Raw genomic sequence first — 26,614 nt, 5'->3', positions numbered from 1 at the left:
ATGCGAGCTAATTTTCCCTCTCCTAAGCTCAGGCGTGTAATGAACAGGAATGCTAGCTGATTTTCCATCTCCCTAGCCCTGGCGTGTAATGAACAGGAATGCTAGCTGATTTTCCTTCTCCCTAGCCCAGGCGTGTTATGAACAGGAATGCTAGCTGATTTTCCATCTCCCTAGCCCAGGCGTGCAATGAACAGGAATGCTAGCTGATTTTCCCTCTCCCTAGCCCAGGCGTGTAATGAACAGGAATGCTAGCTGATTTTCCCCTCTCCCTAGCCCAGGCGTGTAATGAACAGGAATGCTAGCTGATTTTCCCCTCCCTAGCCCAGGCGTGTAATGAACAGGAATGCTAGCTGATTTTCCCCTCCCTAGCCCAGGCGTGTAATGAACAGGAATGCTAGCTGATTTCCCTCTCCCTATCCCAGGCGTGTAATGAACAGGAATGCGAGCTTATTTTCCCACTCCCTAGCCCAGGCGTGTAATGAACAGGAATGCTAGCTGATTTTCCATCTCCCTAGCCCTGGCGTGTAATGAACAGGAATGCTAGCTGATTTTCCTTCTCCCTAGCCCAGGCACGTAATGAACAGGAATGCTAGCTGAATTTGCCTCTACCTAGCCCAGGCGTGCAATGAACAGGAATGCTAGCTGGTTTTCCCTCCCTGTCGCAGGCGTGTAATGAACAGGAATGCTAGCTGATTTCCACTCTCCCTAGCCCAGGCGTGTAATGAACAGGAATGCTAGCTGCTTTTCCCTCTCCCTAGCCCTGGCGTGTAATGAACAGGAATGCTAGCTGATTTCCCCTCTCCCTTGCCCAGGCGTGTAATGAAGAGGAATGCTTGCTGATTTCCCCTCTCACTAGCCTAGGCGTGTACTGAACAGGAATGCTCGCTGATTTTCCCTCACCCTAACCCAGGCGTGTAATGAAAAGGAATGCCAGCTGATTTCCCTCTCTCAAACCCAGGTGTGTAATGAACAGGAATGCTAGCTGATTTTCCCTCTTCCCTAGCCCAGGTGTGTAATGAACAGAAATGCTAGCTGATTTTCCTCTCCCTATCCCAGGCGTTTAATGAACAGGAATGCTAGCTGATTTTCCTTCTCCCTAGCCCAGGCGTGTTATGAACAGGAATGCTAGCTGACTTTCCATCTCCCTAGTCCAGGCGTGTAATGAACAGGAATGCTAGCTGATTTTCCCTCTCCCTAGCCCAGGCGTGTAATGAACAGGAATGCGAGCTGATTTTCCCCTCCCTAGCCCAGGCGTGTAATGAACAGGAATGCTAGCTGATTTTCCCCTCCCTAGCCCAGGCGTGTAATGAACAGGAATGCTAGCTGATTTCCCTCTCCCTATCCCAGGTGTGTAATGAACAGGAATGCTAGCTGATTTTCCCACTCCCTAGCCCAGGCGTGTAATGAACAGGAATGCTAGCTAATTTCCCCTCTCCCTAGCCCAGGCGTGTAATCAACAGGAATGCTAGCTGATTTCCCCCTCCCTAGCCCAGGCGTGTAATGAACAGGAATGCTCGCTGATTTTCCCCTCCCTAGCCCAGGTGTGTAATGAGCAGGAATGCTAGCTGATTTCCCCTCTCCCTAGCCCAGGTGTGTAATGAACAGGAATTCTAGCTGATTTTCCCCTCCCTAGCCCAGGTGTGTAATGAACAGGAATGCTAGCTGATTTTCCCTCTCCGTAGCCCAGCCGTGTAATGAACAGGAATGCTAGTTGATTTTCCCTCTCCCTAGCCCTGGCGTGTAATGAGCAGGAATGCTAGCTGATTTTCCCCTCCCTAGCCCAGGCGTGTAATGAACAGGAATGCTAGCTGATTTCCCCTCTCCCTTGCCCAGGCGTGTAATGAAGAGGAATGCTTGCTGATTTCCCCTCTCCCGAGCCTAGGCGTGTACTGAACAGGAATGCTAGCTGATTTTCCCTCTCCCTAACCCAGGCGTGTAATGAAAAGGAATGCCAGCTGATTTTCCCTCTCTCAAACCCAGGTGTGTAATGAACAGGAATGCTAGCTGATTTTCCCTCTTCCCTAGCCCAGGTGTGTAATGAACAGAAATGCTCGCTGATTTTCCTCTCCCTATCCCAGGCGTTTAATGAACAGGAATGCTAGCTAATTTTCCCTCTCCCTAGCTCAGGCGTGTAATGAACAGGAATGCTAGCTGATTTTCCATCTCCCTAGCCCTGGCGTGTAATGAACAGGAATGCTAGCTGATTTTCCTTCTCCCTAGCCCAGGCGTGTTATGAACAGGAATGCTAGCTGATTTTCCATCTCCCTAGCCCAGGCGTGTAATGAACAGGAATGCTAGCTGATTTTCCCTCTCCCTAGCCCAGGCGTGTAATGAACAGGAATGCTAGCTGATTTTCCCCTCTCCCTAGCCCTGGCGTGTAATGAACAGGAATGCGAGCTGATTTTCCCTCTCCCTAGCCCAGGCGTGTAATGAACAGGAATGCTAGCTGATTTTCCCTCTCCCGAACCCAGGCGTGTAATGAACAGGAATGCGAGCTGATTTTTCCTCTCCCTAGCCCAGGTGTGTAATGAGGAGGAATGGTAGCTGATTGTCCCTCTCCCTAGCCCAGGCATGTAATGAACAGGAATGCTATCCGATTTTCCCTCTCCCTAGCCCAGGCGTGTAATGAACAGGAATGCTAGCTGATTTTCCCTCTCCCTATCCCAGGCGTGTAATGAGCAGGCATGCCAGCTTATTTCCCCTCTCCCTAACCCAGGTGTGTAATGAACAGTAATGCAAGCTGATTTTACCTCTCTCAAACCCAGGTGTGTAATGAACAGGAATGCCAGCTGATTTTTCCCTCTCCCTAGCCCAGGTGTGTAATGAACAGGAATGCTACCTGGTTTTCCTCTCCCTATCCCAGGCGTTTAATGAACAGGAATGCTAGCTGATTTTCCCTCTCCCTAGCCCAAGCGTGTAATGAACAGGAATGCGAGCTGATTTTCCCTCTCCCTAGCCCAGGCGTGTAATGAACAGGAATGCTAGCTGATTTTCCATCCCCCTAGCCCAGGCGTTTAATGAACAGGAATGCTCGCTGATTTTCCCTCTCCCTAGCCCAGGCGTGTAATTAACAGGAATGCTAGCTGATTTTGCCTCTCCCTAGCCCTGGCGTGTAATGAACAGGAATGCTAGCTGATTTTCCCTCTCCCTAGCCCAGGCGTGTAATGAACGGGAGTGCAAGCTGATTTTCCCCTCTCCCTATCCCAGGCGTGTAATGAGCAGCAATGCTAGCTGATTTTCCCCTCCCTATCCCAGGTGTGTAATGAACAGGAATGCTAGCTGATTTTCCCTCTCCCTAGCCCTGGCGTGTAATGAACAGGAGTGCAAGCTGATTTTCCCCTCCCTATCCCAGGTGTGTAATGAACAGGAATGCTAGCTGATTTTCCCTCTCCCTAGCCCTGGCGTGTAATGAACAGGAGTGCAAGCTGATTTTCCCCTCTCCCTATCCCAGGCGTGTAATGAGCAGCAATGCTAGCTGATTTTCCCCTCCCTATCCCAGGCGTGTAATGAACAGGAATGCGAGCTGATTTTCCCTCTCCCTAGCCCAGGTGTGTAATGAACAGGAATGCTAGCTGATTTTCCCTCTCCCTAGCCCAGGTGTGTAATGAGGAGGAATGGGAGCTGATTGTCCCTCTCCCTAGCCCAGGCGTGTAATGAACAGGAATGCTATCCGATTTTCCCTCTCCCTAGCCCAGGCGTGTAATGAACAGGAATGCTAGCTGATTTTCCCTCTCCCTATCCCAGGCGTGTAATGAACAGGAATGCTAGCTGATTTTCCATCTCCCGAGCCAGGTGTGTAATCAGAAGGAATGCTAGCTGATTTCCCTCTCCCTATCCCAGGCGTGTAATGAGCAGGAATGCTAGCTGATTTTCCCTCTCCCTAGCCCTGGCGTGTAATGAACAGGAATGCAAGCTGATTTCCACTCTCCGTAGCCCAGGCGTGTAATGAACAGGAATGCTAGCTGATTTTCCCTCTCCCTAGCCCTGGCGTGTAATGAACAGGAATGCTAGCTGATTTTCCCTCTCCCTAACCCAGGCGTGTAATGAAAAGGAATGCCAGCTGATTTTCCCTCTCTCAAACCCAGGTGTGTAATGAACAGGAATGCTAGCTGATTTTCCCTCTCTCAAACCCAGGCGTGTAATGAAAAGGAATGCCAGCTGATTTTCCCTCTCTCAAACCCAGGTGTGTAATGAACAGGAATGCTAGCTGATTTTCCCTCTTCCCTAGCCCAGGTGTGCAATGAACAGAAATGCTAGCTGATTTTCCTCTCCCTATCCAAGGCGTTTAATGAACAGGAATGCGAGCTAATTTTCCCTCTCCTAAGCTCAGGCGTGTAATGAACAGGAATGCTAGCTGATTTTCCATCTCCCTAGCCCTGGCGTGTAATGAACAGGAATGCTAGCTGATTTTCCTTCTCCCTAGCCCAGGCGTGTTATGAACAGGAATGCTAGCTGATTTTCCATCTCCCTAGCCCAGGCGTGCAATGAACAGGAATGCTAGCTGATTTTCCCTCTCCCTAGCCCAGGCGTGTAATGAACAGGAATGCTAGCTGATTTTCCCCTCTCCCTAGCCCAGGCGTGTAATGAACAGGAATGCTAGCTGATTTTCCCCTCCCTAGCCCAGGCGTGTAATGAACAGGAATGCTAGCTGATTTTCCCCTCCCTAGCCCAGGCGTGTAATGAACAGGAATGCTAGCTGATTTCCCTCTCCCTATCCCAGGCGTGTAATGAACAGGAATGCGAGCTTATTTTCCCACTCCCTAGCCCAGGCGTGTAATGAACAGGAATGCTAGCTGATTTTCCATCTCCCTAGCCCTGGCGTGTAATGAACAGGAATGCTAGCTGATTTTCCTTCTCCCTAGCCCAGGCACGTAATGAACAGGAATGCTAGCTGAATTTGCCTCTACCTAGCCCAGGCGTGCAATGAACAGGAATGCTAGCTGGTTTTCCCTCCCTGTCGCAGGCGTGTAATGAACAGGAATGCTAGCTGATTTCCACTCTCCCTAGCCCAGGCGTGTAATGAACAGGAATGCTAGCTGATTTTCCCTCTCCCTAGCCCTGGCGTGTAATGAACAGGAATGCTAGCTGATTTCCCCTCTCCCTTGCCCAGGCGTGTAATGAAGAGGAATGCTTGCTGATTTCCCCTCTCACTAGCCTAGGCGTGTACTGAACAGGAATGCTCGCTGATTTTCCCTCACCCTAACCCAGGCGTGTAATGAAAAGGAATGCCAGCTGATTTCCCTCTCTCAAACCCAGGTGTGTAATGAACAGGAATGCTAGCTGATTTTCCCTCTTCCCTAGCCCAGGTGTGTAATGAACAGAAATGCTAGCTGATTTTCCTCTCCCTATCCCAGGCGTTTAATGAACAGGAATGCTAGCTGATTTTCCTTCTCCCTAGCCCAGGCGTGTTATGAACAGGAATGCTAGCTGACTTTCCATCTCCCTAGTCCAGGCGTGTAATGAACAGGAATGCTAGCTGATTTTCCCTCTCCCTAGCCCAGGCGTGTAATGAACAGGAATGCGAGCTGATTTTCCCCTCCCTAGCCCAGGCGTGTAATGAACAGGAATGCTAGCTGATTTTCCCCTCCCTAGCCCAGGCGTGTAATGAACAGGAATGCTAGCTGATTTCCCTCTCCCTATCCCAGGTGTGTAATGAACAGGAATGCTAGCTGATTTTCCCACTCCCTAGCCCAGGCGTGTAATGAACAGGAATGCTAGCTAATTTCCCCTCTCCCTAGCCCAGGCGTGTAATCAACAGGAATGCTAGCTGATTTCCCCCTCCCTAGCCCAGGCGTGTAATGAACAGGAATGCTCGCTGATTTTCCCCTCCCTAGCCCAGGTGTGTAATGAGCAGGAATGCTAGCTGATTTCCCCTCTCCCTAGCCCAGGTGTGTAATGAACAGGAATTCTAGCTGATTTTCCCCTCCCTAGCCCAGGTGTGTAATGAACAGGAATGCTAGCTGATTTTCCCTCTCCGTAGCCCAGCCGTGTAATGAACAGGAATGCTAGTTGATTTTCCCTCTCCCTAGCCCTGGCGTGTAATGAGCAGGAATGCTAGCTGATTTTCCTTCTCCCTAGCCCAGGCACGTAATGAACAGGAATGCTAGCTGAATTTGCCTCTACCTAGCCCAGGCGTGCAATGAACAGGAATGCTAGCTGGTTTTCCCTCCCTGTCGCAGGCGTGTAATGAACAGGAATGCTAGCTGATTTCCACTCTCCCTAGCCCAGGCGTGTAATGAACAGGAATGCTACTGATTTTCCCTCTCCCTAGCCCTGGCGTGTAATGAACAGGAATGCTAGCTGATTTCCCCTCTCCCTTGCCCAGGCGTGTAATGAAGAGGAATGCTTGCTGATTTCCCCTCTCACTAGCCTAGGCGTGTACTGAACAGGAATGCTCGCTGATTTTCCCTCACCCTAACCCAGGCGTGTAATGAAAAGGAATGCCAGCTGATTTCCCTCTCTCAAACCCAGGTGTGTAATGAACAGGAATGCTAGCTGATTTTCCCTCTTCCCTAGCCCAGGTGTGTAATGAACAGAAATGCTAGCTGATTTTCCTCTCCCTATCCCAGGCGTTTAATGAACAGGAATGCTAGCTGATTTTCCTTCTCCCTAGCCCAGGCGTGTTATGAACAGGAATGCTAGCTGACTTTCCATCTCCCTAGTCCAGGCGTGTAATGAACAGGAATGCTAGCTGATTTTCCCTCTCCCTAGCCCAGGCGTGTAATGAACAGGAATGCGAGCTGATTTTCCCCTCCCTAGCCCAGGCGTGTAATGAACAGGAATGCTAGCTGATTTTCCCCTCCCTAGCCCAGGCGTGTAATGAACAGGAATGCTAGCTGATTTCCCTCTCCCTATCCCAGGTGTGTAATGAACAGGAATGCTAGCTGATTTTCCCACTCCCTAGCCCAGGCGTGTAATGAACAGGAATGCTAGCTAATTTCCCCTCTCCCTAGCCCAGGCGTGTAATCAACAGGAATGCTAGCTGATTTCCCCCTCCCTAGCCCAGGCGTGTAATGAACAGGAATGCTCGCTGATTTTCCCCTCCCTAGCCCAGGTGTGTAATGAGCAGGAATGCTAGCTGATTTCCCCTCTCCCTAGCCCAGGTGTGTAATGAACAGGAATTCTAGCTGATTTTCCCCTCCCTAGCTCAGGTGTGTAATGAACAGGAATGCTAGCTGATTTTCCCTCTCCGTAGCCCAGCCGTGTAATGAACAGGAATGCTAGTTGATTTTCCCTCTCCCTAGCCCTGGCGTGTAATGAGCAGGAATGCTAGCTGATTTTCCCCTCCCTAGCCCAGGCGTGTAATGAACAGGAATGCTAGCTGATTTCCCCTCTCCCTTGCCCAGGCGTGTAATGAAGAGGAATGCTTGCTGATTTCCCCTCTCCCGAGCCTAGGCGTGTACTGAACAGGAATGCTAGCTGATTTTCCCTCTCCCTAACCCAGGCGTGTAATGAAAAGGAATGCCAGCTGATTTTCCCTCTCTCAAACCCAGGTGTGTAATGAACAGGAATGCTAGCTGATTTTCCCTCTTCCCTAGCCCAGGTGTGTAATGAACAGAAATGCTCGCTGATTTTCCTCTCCCTATCCCAGGCGTTTAATGAACAGGAATGCTAGCTAATTTTCCCTCTCCCTAGCTCAGGCGTGTAATGAACAGGAATGCTAGCTGATTTTCCATCTCCCTTGCCCTGGCGTGTAATGAACAGGAATGCTAGCTGATTTTCCTTCTCCCTAGCCAAGGCGTGTTATGAACAGGAATGCTAGCTGATTTTCCATCTCCCTAGCCCAGGCGTGTAATGAACAGGAATGCTAGCTGATTTTCCCTCTCCCTAGCCCAGGCGTGTAATGAACAGGAATGCTAGCTGATTTTCCCCTCTCCCTAGCCCAGGCGTGTAATGAACAGGAATGCTAGCTGATTTTCCCCTCCCTAGCCCAGGCGTGTAATGAACAGGAATGCTAGCTGATTTTCCCCTCCCTAGCCCAGGCGTGTAATGAACAGGAATGCTAGCTGATTTCCCTCTCCCTATCCCAGGCGTGTAATGAACAGGAATGCTAGCTGATTTTCCCACTCCCTAGCCCAGGCGTGTAATGAACAGGAATGCTAGCTGATTTTCCATCTCCCTAGCCCTGGCGTGTAATGAACAGGAATGCTAGCTGATTTTCCTTCTCCCTAGCCCAGGCGCGTAATGAACAGGAATGCTAGCTGATTTTGCCTCTCCCTAGCCCAGGCGTGCAATGAACAGGAATGCTCGCTGATTTTCCTCTCCCTAGCCCAGGCGCGTAATGAACAGGAATGCTAGCTGATTTTCCTCTCCCTAGCCCAGGCGCGTAATGAACAGGAATGCTAGCTGATTTTCCTCTCCCTAGCCCAGGCGCGTAATGAACAGGAATGCTAGCTGATTTTCCTCTCCCTAGCCCAGGCGTGCAATGAACAGGAATGCTAGCTGATTTTCCTCTCCCTAGCCCAGGCGTGCAATGAACAGGAATGCTAGCTGATTTTCCCTCTCCCTAGCCCAGGTGTGTAATGAACAGGAATGCTAGCTGATTTCCACTCTCCGTAGCCCAGGCGTGTAATGAACAGGAATGCTAGCTGATTTTCCCTCTCCCTAGCCCTGGCGTGTAATGAACAGGAATGCTAGCTGATTTCCCCTCTCCCTTGCCCAGGCGTGTAATGAACAGGAATGCTAGCTGATTTCCACTCTCCCTAGCCCAGGCGTGTAATGAAGAGGAATGCTAGCTGATTTCCCCTCTCCCTAGCCCAGGCGTGTACTGAACAGGAATGCTCGCTGATTTTCCCTCTCCCTAACCCAGGCGTGTAATGAAAAGGAATGCCAGCTGATTTTCCCTCTCTCAAACCCAGGTGTGTAATGAACAGGAATGCTAGCTGATTTTCCCTCTTCCCTAGCCCAGGTGTGTAATGAAAAGAAATGGTAGCTGATTTTCCTCTCCCTATCCCAGGCGTTTAATGAACAGGAATGCGAGCAGATTTTCCCTCACCCTAGCTCAGGCGTGTAATGAACAGGAATGCTAGCTGATTTTCCATCTCCCTAGCCCTGGCGTGTAATGAACAGGAATGCTAGCTGATTTTCCTTCTCCCTAGCCCAGGCGTGTTATGAACAGGAATGCTAGCTGATTTTCCATCTCCCTAGCCCAGGCGTGTAATGAACAGGAATGCTAGCTGATTTTCCCCTCTCCCTAGCCCAGGCGTGTAATGAACAGGAATGCTAGCTGAGTTTCCCTCTCCCTAACCCAGGCGTGTAATGAACAGGAATGCCAGCTGATTTTCCCTCTCTCAAACCCAGGTGTGTAATGAACAGGAATGCTAGCTGATTTTTCCCTCTCCCTAGCCCAGGTGTGTAATGAACAGGAATGCTACCTGGTTTTCCTCTCCCTATCCCAGGCGTTTAATGAACAGGAATGCGAGCTGATTTTCCCTCTCCCTAGCCCAGGCGTGTAATGAACAGGAATGCTAGCTGATTTTCCATCCCCCTAGCCCAGGCGTTTAATGAACAGGAATGCTAGCTGATTTTCCCTCTCCCTAGCCCAGGCGTGTAATGAACAGGAATGCTAGCTGATTTTCCCTCTCCCTAGCCCTGGCGTGTAATGAACAGGAATGCTAGCTGATTTTCCCTCTCCCTAGCCCAGGCGTGTAATGAACAGGAGTGCAAGCTGATTTTCCCCTCTCCCTATCCCAGGCGTGTAATGAGCAGCAATGCTAGCTGATTTTCCCCTCCCTATCCCAGGCGTGTAATGAACAGGAATGCGAGCTGATTTTCCCTCTCCCCAGCCCAGGTGTGTAATGAACAGGAATGCTGGCTGATTTTCCCTCTCCCTAGCCCAGGTGTGTAATGAGGAGGAATGCGAGCTGATTGTCCCTCTCCCTAGCCCAGGCGTGTAATGAACAGGAATGCTATCCGATTTTCCCTCTCCCTAGCCCAGGCGTGTAATGAACAGGAATGCTAGCTGATTTTCCCTCTCCCTATCCCAGGCGTGTAATGAACAGGAATGCTAGCTGATTTTCCATCTCCCTAGCCAGGTGTGTAATCAGGAGCAATGCTAGCTGATTTCCCTCTCCCTATCCCAGGCGTGTAATGAGCAGGAATGCTAGCTGATTTTCCCTCTCCCTAGCCCTGGCGTGTAATGAACAGGAATGCAAGCTGATTTCCACTCTCCGTAGCCCAGGCGTGTAATGAACAGGAATGCTAGCTGATTTTCCCTCTCCCTAGCCCTGGCGTGTAATGAACAGGAATGCTAGCTGATTTCCCCTCTCCCTTGCCCAGGCGTGTAATGAAGAGGAATGCTTGCTGATTTCCCCTCTCCCGAGCCAAGGCGTGTACTGAACAGGAATGCTAGCTGATTTTCCCTCTCCCTAACCCAGGCGTGTAATGAAAAGGAATGCCAGCTGATTTTCCCTCTCTCAAACCCAGGTGTGTAATGAACAGGAATGCTAGCTGATTTTCCCTCTTCCCTAGCCCAGGTGTGCAATGAACAGAAATGCTAGCTGATTTTCCTCTCCCTATCCAAGGCGTTTAATGAACAGGAATGCGAACTAATTTTCCCTCTCCTTAGCTCAGGCGTGTAATGAACAGGAATGCTAGCTGATTTTCCATCTCCCTAGCCCTGGCGTGTAATGAACAGGAATGCAAGCTGATTTTCCTTCTCCCTAGCCCAGGCGTGTTATGAACAGGAATGCTAGCTGATTTTCCATCTCCCTAGCCCAGGCGTGTAATGAACAGGAATGCTAGCTGATTTTCCCTCTCCCTAGCCCAGGCGTGTAATGAACAGGAATGCTAGCTGATTTTCCCCTCTCCCTAGCCCAGGCGTGTAATGAACAGGAATGCTAGCTGATTTCCCCCTCCCTAGCCCAGGCGTGTAATGAACAGGAATGCTCGCTGATTTTCCCCTCCCTAGCCCAGGTGTGTAATGAACAGGAATGCTAGCTGATTTTCCCCTCCCTAGCCCAGTTGTGTAATCAACAGGAATGTTAGCTGATTTTCCCTCTCCGTAGCCCAGCCGTGTAATGAACAGGAATGCTAGTTGATTTTCCCTCTCCCTAGCCCTGGCGTGTAATGTGCAGGAATGCTGGCTGATTTTCCCCTCCCAAGCCCAGGCGTGTAATGAACAGGAATGCTAGCTGATTTCCCCTCTCCCTTGCCCAGGCGTGTAATGAAGAGGAATGCTTGCTGATTTCCCCTCTCCCGAGCCTAGGCGTGTACTGAACAGGAATGCTAGCTGATTTTCCCTCTCCCTAACCCAGGCGTGTAATGAAAAGGAATGCCAGCTGATTTTCCCTCTCTCAAACCCAGGTGTGTAATGAACAGGAATGCTAGCTGATTTTCCCTCTTCCCTAGCCCAGGTGTGTAATGAACAGAAATGCCAGCTGATTTTCCTCTCCCTATCCCAGGCGTTTAATGAACAGGAATGCTAGCTAATTTTCCCTCTCCCTAGCTCAGGCGTGTAATGAACAGGAATGCTAGCTGATTTTCCATCTCCCTAGCCCTGGCGTGTAATGAACAGGAATGCTAGCTGATTTTCCTTCTCCCTAGCCCAGGCGTGTTATGAACAGGAATGCTAGCTGATTTTCCATCTCCCTAGCCCAGGCGTGTAATGAACAGGAATGCTAGCTGATTTTCCCTCTCCCTAGCCCAGGCGTGTAATGAACAGGAATGCTAGCTGATTTTCCCCTCTCCCTAGCCCAGGCGTGTAATGAACAGGAATGCAAGCTGATTTTCCCCTCCCTAGCCCAGGCGTGTAATGAACAGGAATGCTAGCTGATTTTCCCTCTCCCTAACCCAGGCGTGTAATGAACAGGAATGCGAGCTGATTTTCCCCTCCCTAGCCCAGGCGTGTAATGAACAGGAATGCAAGCTGATTTTCCCCTCCCTAGCCCAGGCGTGTAATGAACAGGAATGCTAGCTGATTTCTCTCTCCCTATCCCAGGCATGTAATGAACAGGAATGCTAGCTGATTTTCCCACTCCCTAGCCCAGGCATGTAATGAACAGGAATGCTAGCTGATTTTCCATCTCCCTAGCCCTGGCGTGTAATGAACAGGAATGCTAGCTGATTTTCGCTCTCCCTTGCCCAGGCGTGTAATGAACAGGAATGCTAGCTGATTTCCACTCTCCCTAGCCCAGGCGTGTAATGAACAGGAATGCTAGCTGATTTTCCCTCTCCCTAGCCCTGGCGTGTAATGAACAGGAATGCTAGCTGATTTCCCCTCTCCCTTGCCCAGGCGTGTAATGAAGAGGAATGCTAGCTGATTTCCCCTCTCCCTAGCCTAGGCGTGTACTGAACAGGAATGCTCGCTGATTTTCCCTCTCCCTAACCCAGGCGTGTAATGAAAAGGAATGCCAGCTGATTTTCCCTCTCTCAAACCCAGGTGTGTAATGAACAGGAATGCTAGCTGATTTTCCCTCTTCCCTAGCCCAGGTGTGTAATGAACAGAAATGCTAGCTGATTTTCCTCTCCCTATCCCAGGCGTTTAATGAACAGGAATGCTAGCTGATTTTCCCTCACCCTAGCTCAGGCGTGTAATGAACAGGAATGCTAGCTGATTTTCCATCTCCCTCGCCCTGGCGTGTAATGAACAGGAATGCTAGCTGATTTTCCTTCTCCCTAGCCCAGGCGTGTTATGAACAGGAATGCTAGCTGATTTTCCATCTCCCTAGCCCAGGCGTGTAATGAACAGGAATGCTAGCGGATTTTCCCCTCTCCCTAGCCCAGGCGTGTAATGAACAGGAATGCTAGCTGAGTTTCCCTCTCCCGAACCCAGGCGTGTAATGAACAGGAATGCCAGCTGATTTTCCCTCTCTCAAACCCAGGTGTGTAATGAACAGGAATGCTAGCTGATTTTTCCCTCTCTCTAGCCCAGGTGTGTAATGAACAGGAATGCTACCTGGTTTTCCTCTCCCTATCCCAGGCGTTTAATGAACAGGAATGCTCGCTGATTTTCCCTCTCCCTAGCCCAAGCGTGTAATGAACAGGAATGCGAGCTGATTTTCCCTCTCCCTAGCCCAGGCGTGTAATGAACAGGAATGCTAGCTGATTTTCCATCCCCCTAGCCCAGGCGTTTAATGAACAGGAATGCTAGCTGATTTTCCCTCTCCCTAGCCCAGGCGTGTAATGAACAGGAATGCAAGCTGATTTTCCCTCTCCCTAGCCCTGGCGTGTAATGAACAGGAATGCTAGCTGATTTTCCCTCTCCCTAGCCCAGGCGTGTAATGAACAGGAGTGCAAGCTGATTTTCCCCTCTCCCTATCCCAGGCGTGTAATGAGCAGCAATGCTAGCTGATTTTCCCTCTCCCTAGCCCAGGTGTGTAATGAACAGGAGTGCAAGCTGATTTTCCCCTCTCCCTATCCCAGGCGTGTAATGAGCAGCAATGCTAGCTGATTTTCCATCTCCCTAGCCCAGGCGTGTAATGAACAGGAATGCTAGCTGATTTTCCCCTCTCCCTAGCCCAGGCGTGTAATGAACAGGAATGCTAGCTGAGTTTCCCTCTCCCTAACCCAGGCGTGTAATGAACAGGAATGCCAGCTGATTTTCCCTCTCTCAAACCCAGGTGTGTAATGAACAGGAATGCTAGCTGATTTTTCCCTCTCCCTAGCCCAGGTGTGTAATGAACAGGAATGCTACCTGGTTTTCCTCTCCCTATCCCAGGCGTTTAATGAACAGGAATGCGAGCTGATTTTCCCTCTCCCTAGCCCAGGCGTGTAATGAACAGGAATGCTAGCTGATTTTCCATCCCCCTAGCCCAGGCGTTTAATGAACAGGAATGCTAGCTGATTTTCCCTCTCCCTAGCCCAGGCGTGTAATGAACAGGAATGCTAGCTGATTTTCCCTCTCCCTAGCCCTGGCGTGTAATGAACAGGAATGCTAGCTGATTTTCCCTCTCCCTAGCCCAGGCGTGTAATGAACAGGAGTGCAAGCTGATTTTCCCCTCTCCCTATCCCAGGCGTGTAATGAGCAGCAATGCTAGCTGATTTTCCCCTCCCTATCCCAGGCGTGTAATGAACAGGAATGCGAGCTGATTTTCCCTCTCCCCAGCCCAGGTGTGTAATGAACAGGAATGCTGGCTGATTTTCCCTCTCCCTAGCCCAGGTGTGTAATGAGGAGGAATGCGAGCTGATTGTCCCTCTCCCTAGCCCAGGCGTGTAATGAACAGGAATGCTATCCGATTTTCCCTCTCCCTAGCCCAGGCGTGTAATGAACAGGAATGCTAGCTGATTTTCCCTCTCCCTATCCCAGGCGTGTAATGAACAGGAATGCTAGCTGATTTTCCATCTCCCTAGCCAGGTGTGTAATCAGGAGGAATGCTAGCTGATTTCCCTCTCCCTATCCCAGGCGTGTAATGAGCAGGAATGCTAGCTGATTTTCCCTCTCCCTAGCCCTGGCGTGTAATGAACAGGAATGCAAGCTGATTTCCACTCTCCGTAGCCCAGGCGTGTAATGAACAGGAATGCTAGCTGATTTTCCCTCTCCCTAGCCCTGGCGTGTAATGAACAGGAATGCTAGCTGATTTCCCCTCTCCCTTGCCCAGGCGTGTAATGAAGAGGAATGCTTGCTGATTTCCCCTCTCCCGAGCCAAGGCGTGTACTGAACAGGAATGCTAGCTGATTTTCCCTCTCCCTAACCCAGGCGTGTAATGAAAAGGAATGCCAGCTGATTTTCCCTCTCTCAAACCCAGGTGTGTAATGAACAGGAATGCTAGCTGATTTTCCCTCTTCCCTAGCCCAGGTGTGCAATGAACAGAAATGCTAGCTGATTTTCCTCTCCCTATCCAAGGCGTTTAATGAACAGGAATGCGAACTAATTTTCCCTCTCCTTAGCTCAGGCGTGTAATGAACAGGAATGCTAGCTGATTTTCCATCTCCCTAGCCCTGGCGTGTAATGAACAGGAATGCAAGCTGATTTTCCTTCTCCCTAGCCCAGGCGTGTTATGAACAGGAATGCTAGCTGATTTTCCATCTCCCTAGCCCAGGCGTGTAATGAACAGGAATGCTAGCTGATTTTCCCTCTCCCTAGCCCAGGCGTGTAATGAACAGGAATGCTAGCTGATTTTCCCCTCTCCCTAGCCCAGGCGTGTAATGAACAGGAATGCTAGCTGATTTCCCCCTCCCTAGCCCAGGCGTGTAATGAACAGGAATGCTCGCTGATTTTCCCCTCCCTAGCCCAGGTGTGTAATGAACAGGAATGCTAGCTGATTTTCCCCTCCCTAGCCCAGTTGTGTAATCAACAGGAATGTTAGCTGATTTTCCCTCTCCGTAGCCCAGCCGTGTAATGAACAGGAATGCTAGTTGATTTTCCCTCTCCCTAGCCCTGGCGTGTAATGTGCAGGAATGCTGGCTGATTTTCCCCTCCCAAGCCCAGGCGTGTAATGAACAGGAATGCTAGCTGATTTCCCCTCTCCCGAGCCTAGGCGTGTACTGAACAGGAATGCTAGCTGATTTTCCCTCTCCCTAACCCAGGCGTGTAATGAAAAGGAATGCCAGCTGATTTTCCCTCTCTCAAACCCAGGTGTGTAATGAACAGGAATGCTAGCTGATTTTCCCTCTTCCCTAGCCCAGGTGTGTAATGAACAGAAATGCCAGCTGATTTTCCTCTCCCTATCCCAGGCGTTTAATGAACAGGAATGCTAGCTGATTTTCCCTCTCCCTACCTCAGGCGTGTAATGAACAGGAATGCTAGCTGATTTTCCATCTCCCTAGCCCTGGCGTGTAATGAACAGGAATGCTAGCTGATTTTCCTTCTCCCTAGCCCAGGCGTGTTATGAACAGGAATGCTAGCTGATTTTCCATCTCCCTAGCCCAGGCGTGTAATGAACAGGAATGCTAGCTGATTTTCCCTCTCCCTAGCCCAGGCGTGTAATGAACAGGAATGCTAGCTGATTTTCCCCTCTCCCTAGCCCAGGCGTGTAATGAACAGGAATGCAAGCTGATTTTCCCCTCCCTAGCCCAGGCGTGTAATGAACAGGAATGCTAGCTGATTTTCCCTCTCCCTAACCCAGGCGTGTAATGAACAGGAATGCGAGCTGATTTTCCCCTCCCTAGCCCAGGCGTGTAATGAACAGGAATGGTAGCTGATTTCTCTCTCCCTATCCCAGGCGTGTAATGAACAGGAATGCTAGCTGATTTTCCCACTCCCTAGCCCAGGCGTGTAATGAACAGGAATGCTAGCTGATTTTCCATCTCCCTAGCCCTGGCGTGTAATGAACAGGAATGCTAGCTGATTTTCGCTCTCCCTTGCCCAGGCGTGTAATGAACAGGAATGCTAGCTGATTTCCACTCTCCCTAGCCCAGGCGTGTAATGAACAGGAATGCTAGCTGATTTTCCCTCTCCCTAGCCCTGGCGTGTAATGAACAGGAATGCTAGCTGATTTCCCCTCTCCCTTGCCCAGGCGTGTAATGAAGAGGAATGCTAGCTGATTTCCCCTCTCCCTAGCCTAGGCGTGTACTGAACAGGAATGCTCGCTGATTTTCCCTCTCCCTAACCCAGGCGTGTAATGAAAAGGAATGCCAGCTGATTTTCCCTCTCTCAAACCCAGGTGTGTAATGAACAGGAATGCTAGCTGATTTTCCCTCTTCCCTAGCCCAGGTGTGTAATGAACAGAAATGCTAGCTGATTTTCCTCTCCCTATCCCAGGCGTTTAATGAACAGGAATGCTAGCTGATTTTCCCTCACCCTAGCTCAGGCGTGTAATGAACAGGAATGCTAGCTGATTTTCCATCTCCCTCGCCCTGGCGTGTAATGAACAGGAATGCTAGCTGATTTTCCTTCTCCCTAGCCCAGGCGTGTTATGAACAGGAATGCTAGCTGATTTTCCATCTCCCTAGCCCAGGCGTGTAATGAACAGGAATGCTAGCGGATTTTCCCCTCTCCCTAGCCCAGGCGTGTAATGAACAGGAATGCTAGCTGAGTTTCCCTCTCCCGAACCCAGGCGTGTAATGAACAGGAATGCCAGCTGATTTTCCCTCTCTCAAACCCAGGTGTGTAATGAACAGGAATGCTAGCTGATTTTTCCCTCTCCCTAGCCCAGGTGTGTAATGAACAGGAATGCTACCTGGTTTTCCTCTCCCTATCCCAGGCGTTTAATGAACAGGAATGCTCGCTGATTTTCCCTCTCCCTAGCCCAAGCGTGTAATGAACAGGAATGCGAGCTGATTTTCCCTCTCCCTAGCCCAGGCGTGTAATGAACAGGAATGCTAGCTGATTTTCCATCCCCCTAGCCCAGGCGTTTAATGAACAGGAATGCTAGCTGATTTTCCCTCTCCCTAGCCCAGGCTTGTAATGAACAGGAATGCAAGCTGATTTTCCCTCTCCCTAGCCCTGGCGTGTAATGAACAGGAATGCTAGCTGATTTTCCCTCTCCCTAGCCCAGGCGTGTAATGAACAGGAGTGCAAGCTGATTTTCCCCTCTCCCTATCCCAGGCGTGTAATGAGCAGCAATGCTAGCTGATTTTCCCTCTCCCTAGCCCAGGTGTGTAATGAACAGGAGTGCAAGCTGATTTTCCCCTCTCCCTATCCCAGGCGTGTAATGAGCAGCAATGCTAGCTGATTTTCCCCTCCCTATCCCAGGCGTGTAATGAACAGGAATGCGAGCTGATTTTCCCTCTCCCTAGCCCAGGTGTGTAATGAACAGGAATGCTAGCTGATTTTCCCTCTCCCTAGCCCAGGTGTGTAATGAGGAGGAATGCGAGCTGATTGTCCCTCTCCCTAGCCCAGGCGTGTAATGAACAGGAATGCTATCCGATTTTCCCTCTCCCTAGCCCAGGCGTGTAATGAACAGGAATGCTAGCTGATTTTCCCTCTCCCTATCCCAGGCGTGTAATGAACAGGAATGCTAGCTGATTTTCCATCTCCCTAGCCATGTGTGTAATCAGGAGGAATGCTAGCTGATTTCCCTCTCCCTATCCCAGGCGTGTAATGAGCAGGAATGCTAGCTGATTTTCCCTCTCCCTAGCCCTGGCGTGTAATGAACAGGAATGCAAGCTGATTTCCACTCTCCGTAGCCCAGGCGTGTAATGAACAGGAATGCTAGCTGATTTTCCCTCTCCCTAGCCCTGGCGTGTAATGAACAGGAATGCTAGCTGATTTCCCCTCTCCCTTGCCCAGGCTTGTAATGAACAGGAATGCTTGCTGATTTCCCCTCTCCCGAGCCTAGGCGTGTACTGAACAGGAATGCTAGCTGATTTTCCCTCTCCCTAACCCAGGCGTGTAATGAAAAGGAATGCCAGCTGATTTTCCCTCTCTCAAACCCAGGTGTGTAATGAAAAGGAATGCCAGCTGATTTTCCCTCTCTCAAACCCAGGTGTGTAATGAACAGGAATGCTAGCTGATTTTCCCTCTTCCCTAGCCCAGGTGTGCAATGAACAGGAATGCTTGCTGATTTCCCCTCTCCCGAGCCTAGGCGTGTACTGAACAGGAATGCTAGCTGATTTTCCCTCTCCCTAACCCAGGCGTGTAATGAAAAGGAATGCCAGCTGATTTTCCCTCTCTCAAACCCAGGTGTGTAATGAACAGGAATGCTAGCTGATTTTCCCTCTTCCCTAGCCCAGGTGTGCAATGAACAGAAATGCTAGCTGATTTTCCTCTCCCTATCCAAGGCGTTTAATGAACAGGAATGCGAGCTAATTTTCCCTCTCCTTAGCTCAGGCGTGTAATGAACAGTATTGCTAGCTGATTTTCCATCTCCCTAGCCCTGGCGTGTAATGAACAGGAATGCTAGCTGATTTTCCTTCTCCCTAGCCCAGGCGTGTTATGAACAGGAATGCTAGCTGATTTTCCATCTCCCTAGCCCAGGCGTGTAATGAACAGGAATGCTAGCTGATTTTCCCTCTCCCGAGCCCAGGCGTGTAATGAACAGGAATGCTAGCTGATTTTCCCCTCTCCCTAGCCCAGGCGTGTAATGAACAGGAATGCTAGCTGATTTTCCCCTCCCTAGCCCAGGCGTGTAATGAACAGGAATGCTAGCTGATTTTCCCCTCCCTAGCCCAGGCGTGTAATGAACAGGAATGCTAGCTGATTTTCCCAAAACCTAGCCCAGGCGTGTAATGAACAGGAATGCTAGCTGATTTTCCATCTCCCTAGCCCTGGCGTGTAATGAACAGGAATGCTAGCTGATTTTCCTTCTCCCTAGCCCAGGCGCGTAATGAACAGGAATGCTAGCTGGTTTTCCCTCCCTATCGCAGGCGTGTAATGAACAGGAATGTTAGCTGATTTTCCATCTCCCTAGCCCTGGCGTGTAATGAACAGGAATGCTAGCTGATTTTCCCAAAACCTAGCCCAGGCGTGTAATGAACAGGAATGCTAGCTGATTTTCCATCTCCCTAGCCCTGGCGTGTAATGAACAGGAATGCAAGCTGATTTCCACTCTCCCTAGCCCAGGCGTGTAATGAACAGGAATGCTAGCTGATTTTCCCTCTCCCTAGCCCTGGCGTGTAATGAACAGGAATGCTAGCTGATTTCCCCTCTCCCTTGCCCAGGCGTGTAATGAAGAGGAATGCTTGCTGATTTCCCCTCTCCCTAGCCCTGGCGTGTAATGAACAGGAATGCTAGCTGATTTTCCCTCTCCCTAACCCAGGCGTGTAATGAAAAGGAATGCCACCTGATTTCCCTCTCTCAAACCCAGGTGTGTAATGAACAGGAATGCTAGCTGATTTTCCCTCTTCCCTAGCCCAGGTGTGTAATGAACAGGAATGCTAGCTGATTTTCCTTCTCCCTAGCCCAGGCGTGTTATGAACAGGAATGCTAGCTGACTTTCCATCTCCCTAGTCCAGGCGTGTAATGAACAGGAATGCTAGCTGATTTTCCCCTCTCCCTATCCCAGGCGTGTAATGAACAGGAATGCTAGCTGATTTTCCCCTCCCTAGCCCAGGCGTGTAATGAACAGGAATGCTAGCTGATTTTCCCCTCCCTAGCCCAGGCGTGTAATGAACAGGAATGCTAGCTGATTTCCCTCTCCCTATCCCAGGTGTGTAATGAACAGGAATGCTAGCTGATTTCCCCTCTCCCTAGCCCAGGTGTGTAATGAACAGGAATGCTAGCTGATTTTCCCCTCCCTAGCCCAGGTGTGTAATGAACAGGAATGCTAGCTGATTTTCCCTCTCCGTAGCCCAGCCGTGTAATGAACAGGAATGCTAGTTGATTTTCCCTCTCCCTTGCCCTGGCGTGTAATGAGCAGGAATGCTAGCTGATTTTCCCCTCCCTAGCCCAGGCGTGTAATGAACAGGAATGCTAGCTGATTTCCCCTCTCCCTTGCCCAGGCGTGTAATGAAGAGGAATGCTTGCTGATTTCCCCTCTCCCTAGCCCAGGCGTGTAATGAACAGGAATGCTAGCTGATTTTCCCTCTCCCTAACCCAGGCGTGTAATGAAAAGGAATGCCAGCTGATTTTCCCTCTCTCAAACCCAGGTGTGTAATGAACAGGAATGCTACCTGATTTTCCCTCTTCCCTAGCCCAGGTGTGTAATGAACAGAAATGCTAGCTGATTTTCCTCTCCCTATCCCAGGCGTTTAATGAACAGGAATGCTAGCTAATTTTCCCTCTCCCTAGCTCAGGCGTGTAATGAACAGGAATGCTAGCTGATTTTCCATCTCCCTAGCCCAGGTGTGTAATGAACAGAAATGCTAGCTGATTTTCCTCTCCCTATCCCAGGCGTTTAATGAACAGGAATGCTAGCTGATTTTCCTTCTCCCTAGCCCAGGCGTGTAATGAACAGGAATGCTAGCTGATTTTCCCCTCTCCCTAGCCCAGGCGTGTAATGAACAGGAATGCTAGCTGATTTTCCCTCTCCCTAGCCCAGGCGCGTAATGAACAGGAATGCTAGCTGGTTTTCCCTCCCTATCGCAGGCGTGTAATGAACAGGAATGCTAGCTGATTTTCCCTCTCCCTAGCCCTGGCGTGTAATGAACAGGAATGCTAGCTGATTTCCCCTCTCCCTTGCCCAGGCGTGTAATGAACAGGAATGCTAGCTGATTTTCCTCTCCCTATCCCAGGCGTGTAATGAACAGGAATGCTAGCTGATTTCCCCTCTCCCTAGCCCAGGCGTGTAATGAACAGGAATGCTAGCTGATTTCCCCTCTCCCTAGCCTAGGCGTGTAATGAACAGGAATGCTAGCTGATTTTCCCTCTCTCAAACCCAGGTGTGTAATGAACAGGAATGCTAGCTGATTTTCCCTCTCCCTAACCCAGGCGTGTAATGAAAAGGAATGCCAGCTGATTTTCCCTCTCTCAAACCCAGGTGTGTAATGAACAGGAATGCTAGCTGATTTTCCCTCTTCCCTAGCCCAGGTGTGTAATGAACAGAAATGCTAGCTGATTTTCCTCTCCCTATCCCAGGCGTTTAATGAACAGGAATGCTAGCTGATTTTCCCTCACCCTAGCTCAGGCGTGTAATGAACAGGAATGCTAGCTGATTTTCCATCTCCCTAGCCCTGGCGTGTAATGAACAGGAATGCTAGCTGATTTTCCTTCTCCCTAGCCCAGGCGTGTTATGAACAGGAATGCTAGCTGATTTTCCATCTCCCTAGCCCAGGCGTGTAATGAACAGGAATGCTAGCTGATTTTCCCCTCTCCCTAGCCCAGGCGTGTAATGAACAGGAATGCTGGCTGATTTTCCCCTCCCTAGCCCGGGCGTGTAATGAACAGGAATGCTAGCTGATTTCCCTCTCCCTATCCCAGGCGTGTAATGAACAGGAATGCTAGCTGATTTTCCCACTCCCTAGCCCAGGCGTGTAATGAACAGGAATGCTAGCTGATTTCCCCCTCCCTAGCCCAGGCGTGTAATGAACAGGAATGCTAGCTGATTTCCCCCTCCCTAACCCAGGCGTGTAATGAACAGGAATGCGAGCTGATTTTCCCTCTCCCTAGCCCAGGTGTGTAATGAGCAGGAATGCTAGCTGATTTCCCCTCTCCCTCGCCCAGGTGTGTAATGAGCAGGAATGCTAGCTGATTTCCCCTCTCCCTAGCCCAGGCGTGTAATGAACAGGAATGCTAGCTGATTTCCCCCTCCCTAGCCCAGGCGTGCAATGAACAGGAATGCTTGCTGATTTCCCCTCTCCCTAGCCCAGGCGTGTAATGAGCAGGAATGCTAGCTGATTTCCCCTCTCCCTAGCCCAGGTGTGTAATGAACAGGAATGCTAGCTGATTTTCCCCTCCCTAGCCCAGGTGTGTAATGAACAGGAATGCTAGCTGATTTTCCCTCTCCGTAGCCCAGCCGTGTAATGAACAGGAATGCTAGTTGATTTTCCCTCTCCCTAGCCCAGGCGTGTAATGAGCAGGAATGCTAGCTGATTTTCCCCTCCCTAGCCCAGGCGTGTAATGAACAGGAATGCTAGTTGATTTTCCCTCTCCCTAGCCCTGGCGTGTAATGAGCAGGAATGCTAGCTGATTTTCCCCTCCCTTGCCCAGGCGTACTGAAGGTAGTTTAGGTGCCCCAACTGATAATTTAACTCAGCATAGGCCAAGGATCAAATCTTGGACTTTCCCAGTCCTTTCGGCTCGTACCACACCACACCACACTTGGCATTTACTCATCAAAGGCACCAAGCGTTTGTTTATAAACTACCTCCTGATTTTTCATTAGAGGGGCTCAGTGTGCAGTTAGTACAACATCTCACAGTTTAATCAGACAGATTTTCTGTTCTGTGTCACAGTGGTAATCACTTTCCATGGGTATGTGAAAGAACACAGTACTGCCTGCGGACGTCCCTTAACTGGAGCACTGGGATAAACTGAGCTGTTTTAAACTCGCATTTGTAGCTCCGAAATATGGGGTGCAGCTCATAACTTTTGGGCCTGAAAAGGTTTAAAGACCATGAAGTAAATTTTCACTGGGGTCGAAAACGGCCTGTAGCAATTGGCTGTCTGTTGTGCCCCCCACCCGATTTTCATCCCCATTCACTTTAATGCAGGGGATAATCGAATGGGTCGCGTGTGTAACAAGCTTACTGATCCAGAACCACCTGTTTTATCCCCCTGCTGAAAGTGAAAATGTACCCCACATGGGTGGAGCCCACTGTTTGGAAAGCTTGTTGGAGCTGGCTTCTCATTGCTTGGCCTGCACACCAAGTACAGTATAACTGCAGTCCAGTTCAAAGTGTCATCTAAGATGTAACCAGGCATCTGTTGGACCCCCTCCACCTTCTCACTGGAAATGTAATACTTAATTTTCAATGTTTTTAATGTCTGACTGTCAAGAAATAGCTGCTCAGTGACTAAACATTGTGTGTAGATGCTGGTAAACATGCCCAGACTGCCGTTATCATTGGGTAGAGTGGCTGAATATCCAGTATAACTCTCATCTGGCTCTCTCTCTCTTATGAGCTACTGCGTACTACACTCTACCGATACCAAACTGAGTAAAGAGGAACATAATATATCTGTCTAGCAGGTATCTCAAGTGTTGTTAGTTCTTTACAACAGTTTTACTAACTTTCAGTTAAGGGCCACATTCAGGACTACTTTGAACACGTTGTACTGTGCAGCGATGAGCCGGGGGGTCTGTGCCCATGGTTTCTCACGCAGTGAGCTTCTGATTTCAATCACATCACTGTAACCCCAGACATTTAGGCATTTGTACAAGGGTCGAGAATAAAGTTAGAGGGCCCCTTCCATCGCAGTGCGGCAGCTGGGATAATCCTGCCTTCTAATAGGATAACTCTATCTGCTAATAGGATAATCCTGCCTGATATTAGGATAACTGTCTGCTATTGAGATAATCCTGCCTGATATTAGGATAACTCTGTCTGCTAATAGGATAATCCTGCCTGATATTAGGATAACTCTGTCTGCTATTGAGATAATCCTGCCTGATATTAGGATAACTCTGTCTGCTATTGAGATAATCCTGCCTGATATTAGGATAACTCTACCTGCTAATAGTATTCACTTATCTTTTGCTAGAAGACAAGGAAAGCAAAGTGAACAGCCCTGGATTCCTGGTGGGCCAGTAACCGAGCCGGCCTTAACTAGGGCTGTTAAGACATCGGGTGGAGCAAATCTGCCGAGAGCCAAAGGCAAAGGGGAGAGGGACCACAAATAGCCACCACCAGCCCCAAATAGGAAGATCCCTGCTCCCCTCACTTACTGGTTCTGCCGGTGGTTTTATTCATGCTCATACAGATCGTATTCTTTCTTCTGTTAGATTTCAACTACAACCCACAAAACGCGACATGCCAGACCTGAACTCACTGTTCACCATTCAGCCGATAAAGGGTTCTCTGTCTCCCAACGACCGTCCCAGTCACATCTTCATCAACTTCCACTGCAACACAACCACTGAGATCAAGGACGAGCCCATCCTACGCTGCCAGGTAAGGGTGCAGATACTGAGGGCTTTGAGGTGTTGATTACAGGTAATTGGAGCTCTGTGTGACATTGGCAGATTTGTCATGACTAGTGTGTCCCCTGAGGTTTACTTTCTAGCCACTCTTCCCAATCAGGCAGGTGTCCAGGTAACATGGACATTTAAAATACCTTCATAGTTTGTGCCATTTTACTGTCTTCCATTGTTATCATACTTGTGCACAAATTACAAATTGTGGTTTGCTCCCCACCATCCTTTTAAACTCAGTTGAGAATAACTTGACATGATACACACTACAATTCACCCATTAGCTGAATCACTGTTCCTGACTCTACCTGTTGTTCTCTCCCCAGCATCCTTTGTGTTGTTCAGTTCTATTAAGGGACCAATTGTCATGCAGTGGTGGAAGCACTACGGGGTAGGTTTTCCATCTGGTGTGGACTGCGGGCAGTGCCCACCCGCCTGCCGCCCGCCTGAAAGTCCTGGTAGGAAGCCATTTCGAGGTCTGGGCCTCATTAGCAGTAGATTGGTGGGCAGTAGGCAGAAAACAGCGCCCCAGGGCACCCCTCCACCTCCAAGCCACCGCAACATCGGGCAGCCCAGCTGGCCGGCCTCCAGACTTGAATACATTCTCAGGACGGGGAGGACCCAGTACGGCAGCACTAATAGGTTATTTTTTCTGGAGCAGTCCTCCTCCTCCTAAATGAGAACATACCCACAGGGCTCCCCTTCATCTGGATTGCCAGCTGAAACCACAGTGGAGCATGCGCTCCACCCAGTACTGTCCTAAAATGGCACTTGGGGTACTGTAGGATCCTGATCTGCATTTTAAACAGGCCAACCACCTGACTTGGGTGGGGCTGGGGCCCGGAGCTCAGCGATAGGCCCGGGGGAATAATGCGGCAGCCACTGCGACGGCGGGAATATGGTGATAAATCATTCCGTTATATTCAGGGGTGCTACCGCCCCGTTTCCGCCTCATAATCTACCCCTATATCTTGATCTCCTCATGCCCTTTGCAGGTGCAGTGACACTCTCGGGATAAATGTTCCACTTAAAACGAATGGGCAAAGAATTACAGGCTGATGATGCCTAATAGGGGAATATTTACTCTCGTCATTTTCTTCATGCCTCTCTCGATTCTATGTAACAGGTGCCAACTCTTGCATGGCATAGCCGAGGTCCTTCACCTGACCTGAGGGACAGAATTAGTCTCCACTTGGAGAGGCAAGGATTAATCAAGGATAGTCCGCATGGCTTTGTCAGGGGGAGACCGTGTCTAACCAATTTGATTGAATTTTTCGAGGGGGTGACTAGGTGTGTAGATGAGGGTAGTGCAGTTGATGTAGTCTACATGGACTTCAGTAAGGCTTTTGACAAAAGTCCCACATGGGAGACTGGTCAAGAAGGTAAAAGACCATGGGATCCAGGGCATTTTGGCACATTGGATCCAAAATTGGCTTAGTGGCAGGAGGCAGAGGGTGATGGTCGAAGGTTGTTTTTGTGACTGGAAGCCTGTGTCCAGTGGGGTACCACAGGGATTGGTGCTGGGTCCTTTGCTGTTTGTAGTGTACATTAATGATTTAGATATGAATGTAGGAGGTATGATCAGTAAGTTCGCAGATGACACGAAAATTGGTGGAGTGGTAAATAGCGAGGAGGGAAGCCTCAGGCTACAGGACGATATAGATGGGCAGAACAGTGGCAAATGGAATTTAACCCTGAAAAGTGTGAGGTGATGCATTTTGGGAGGACTAACAAGGCAAGGGAATACACAGTGAATGGTAGGACCCTAGGAAGGACAGAGGATCAGAGGGACCTTGGTGTGCATGTACATAGATCCCTGAAGGCAGCAGGACAGGTAGATAAGGTGGTTAAAAAGGCATATGGGATACTTGTCTTCATTAGCCGATGCATAGAATAATAAGAGCAGGGAGGTTATGTTGGAGCTGTACAAAATGCTAGTTAGGCCGCAGCTGGAATACTGTGTGCAGTTCTGGTCGCCACACTATAGGAAGGATGTGATTGCATTGGAGAGGGTGCAGAGGAGATTCACCAGGATGTTACCTGGTCTGGAGCGCTTCAGCTATGAAGAGAGACTGAACAGGCTGGGGTTGTTCTCTTTAGAGCAGAGAAGGCTGAGGGGGGACCTGATTGAGGTGTACAAAATTATGAGGGGCATAGATAGGTGGAAAGGAACTTTTCCCCTTAGTAGAGGGATCAATAGTTTCAAGATAAGGGGCAGGAGGTTTAGAGGGGATTTGAGGAAAAACTTTTTCACCCAGAGGGTGGTTGGAATCTGGAACTCACTG

The 26,614-nt window shown here is 49.7% G+C and overlaps 1 protein-coding gene across 1 annotated transcript in view; it reads left to right on the top strand.

Annotated features, from left to right (window-relative positions):
* LOC147116197 (axonemal central pair apparatus protein HYDIN-like) overlaps positions 1-26,614 on the top strand; it is a 143,222-nt gene that overhangs the window by 82,210 nt on the left and 34,398 nt on the right. Inside the window, exon 6 of the mRNA XM_085990922.1 lies at positions 24,141-24,309. Coding sequence (XP_085847048.1) covers positions 24,141-24,309 — 169 coding nt within the window. The remainder of the gene's footprint in view (positions 1-24,140; positions 24,310-26,614) is intronic.

This window comes from Somniosus microcephalus, chromosome 6 (genome assembly GCF_052327205.1).
Source record: "Somniosus microcephalus isolate GS21.2 chromosome 6, FLI_Smic_1.0, whole genome shotgun sequence".
Taxonomy (NCBI): domain Eukaryota; kingdom Metazoa; phylum Chordata; class Chondrichthyes; order Squaliformes; family Somniosidae; genus Somniosus; species Somniosus microcephalus.
The sequence above is the reverse complement of the archived record's forward strand: the minus strand, read 5'-3'. Positions and strand labels throughout refer to the sequence as shown.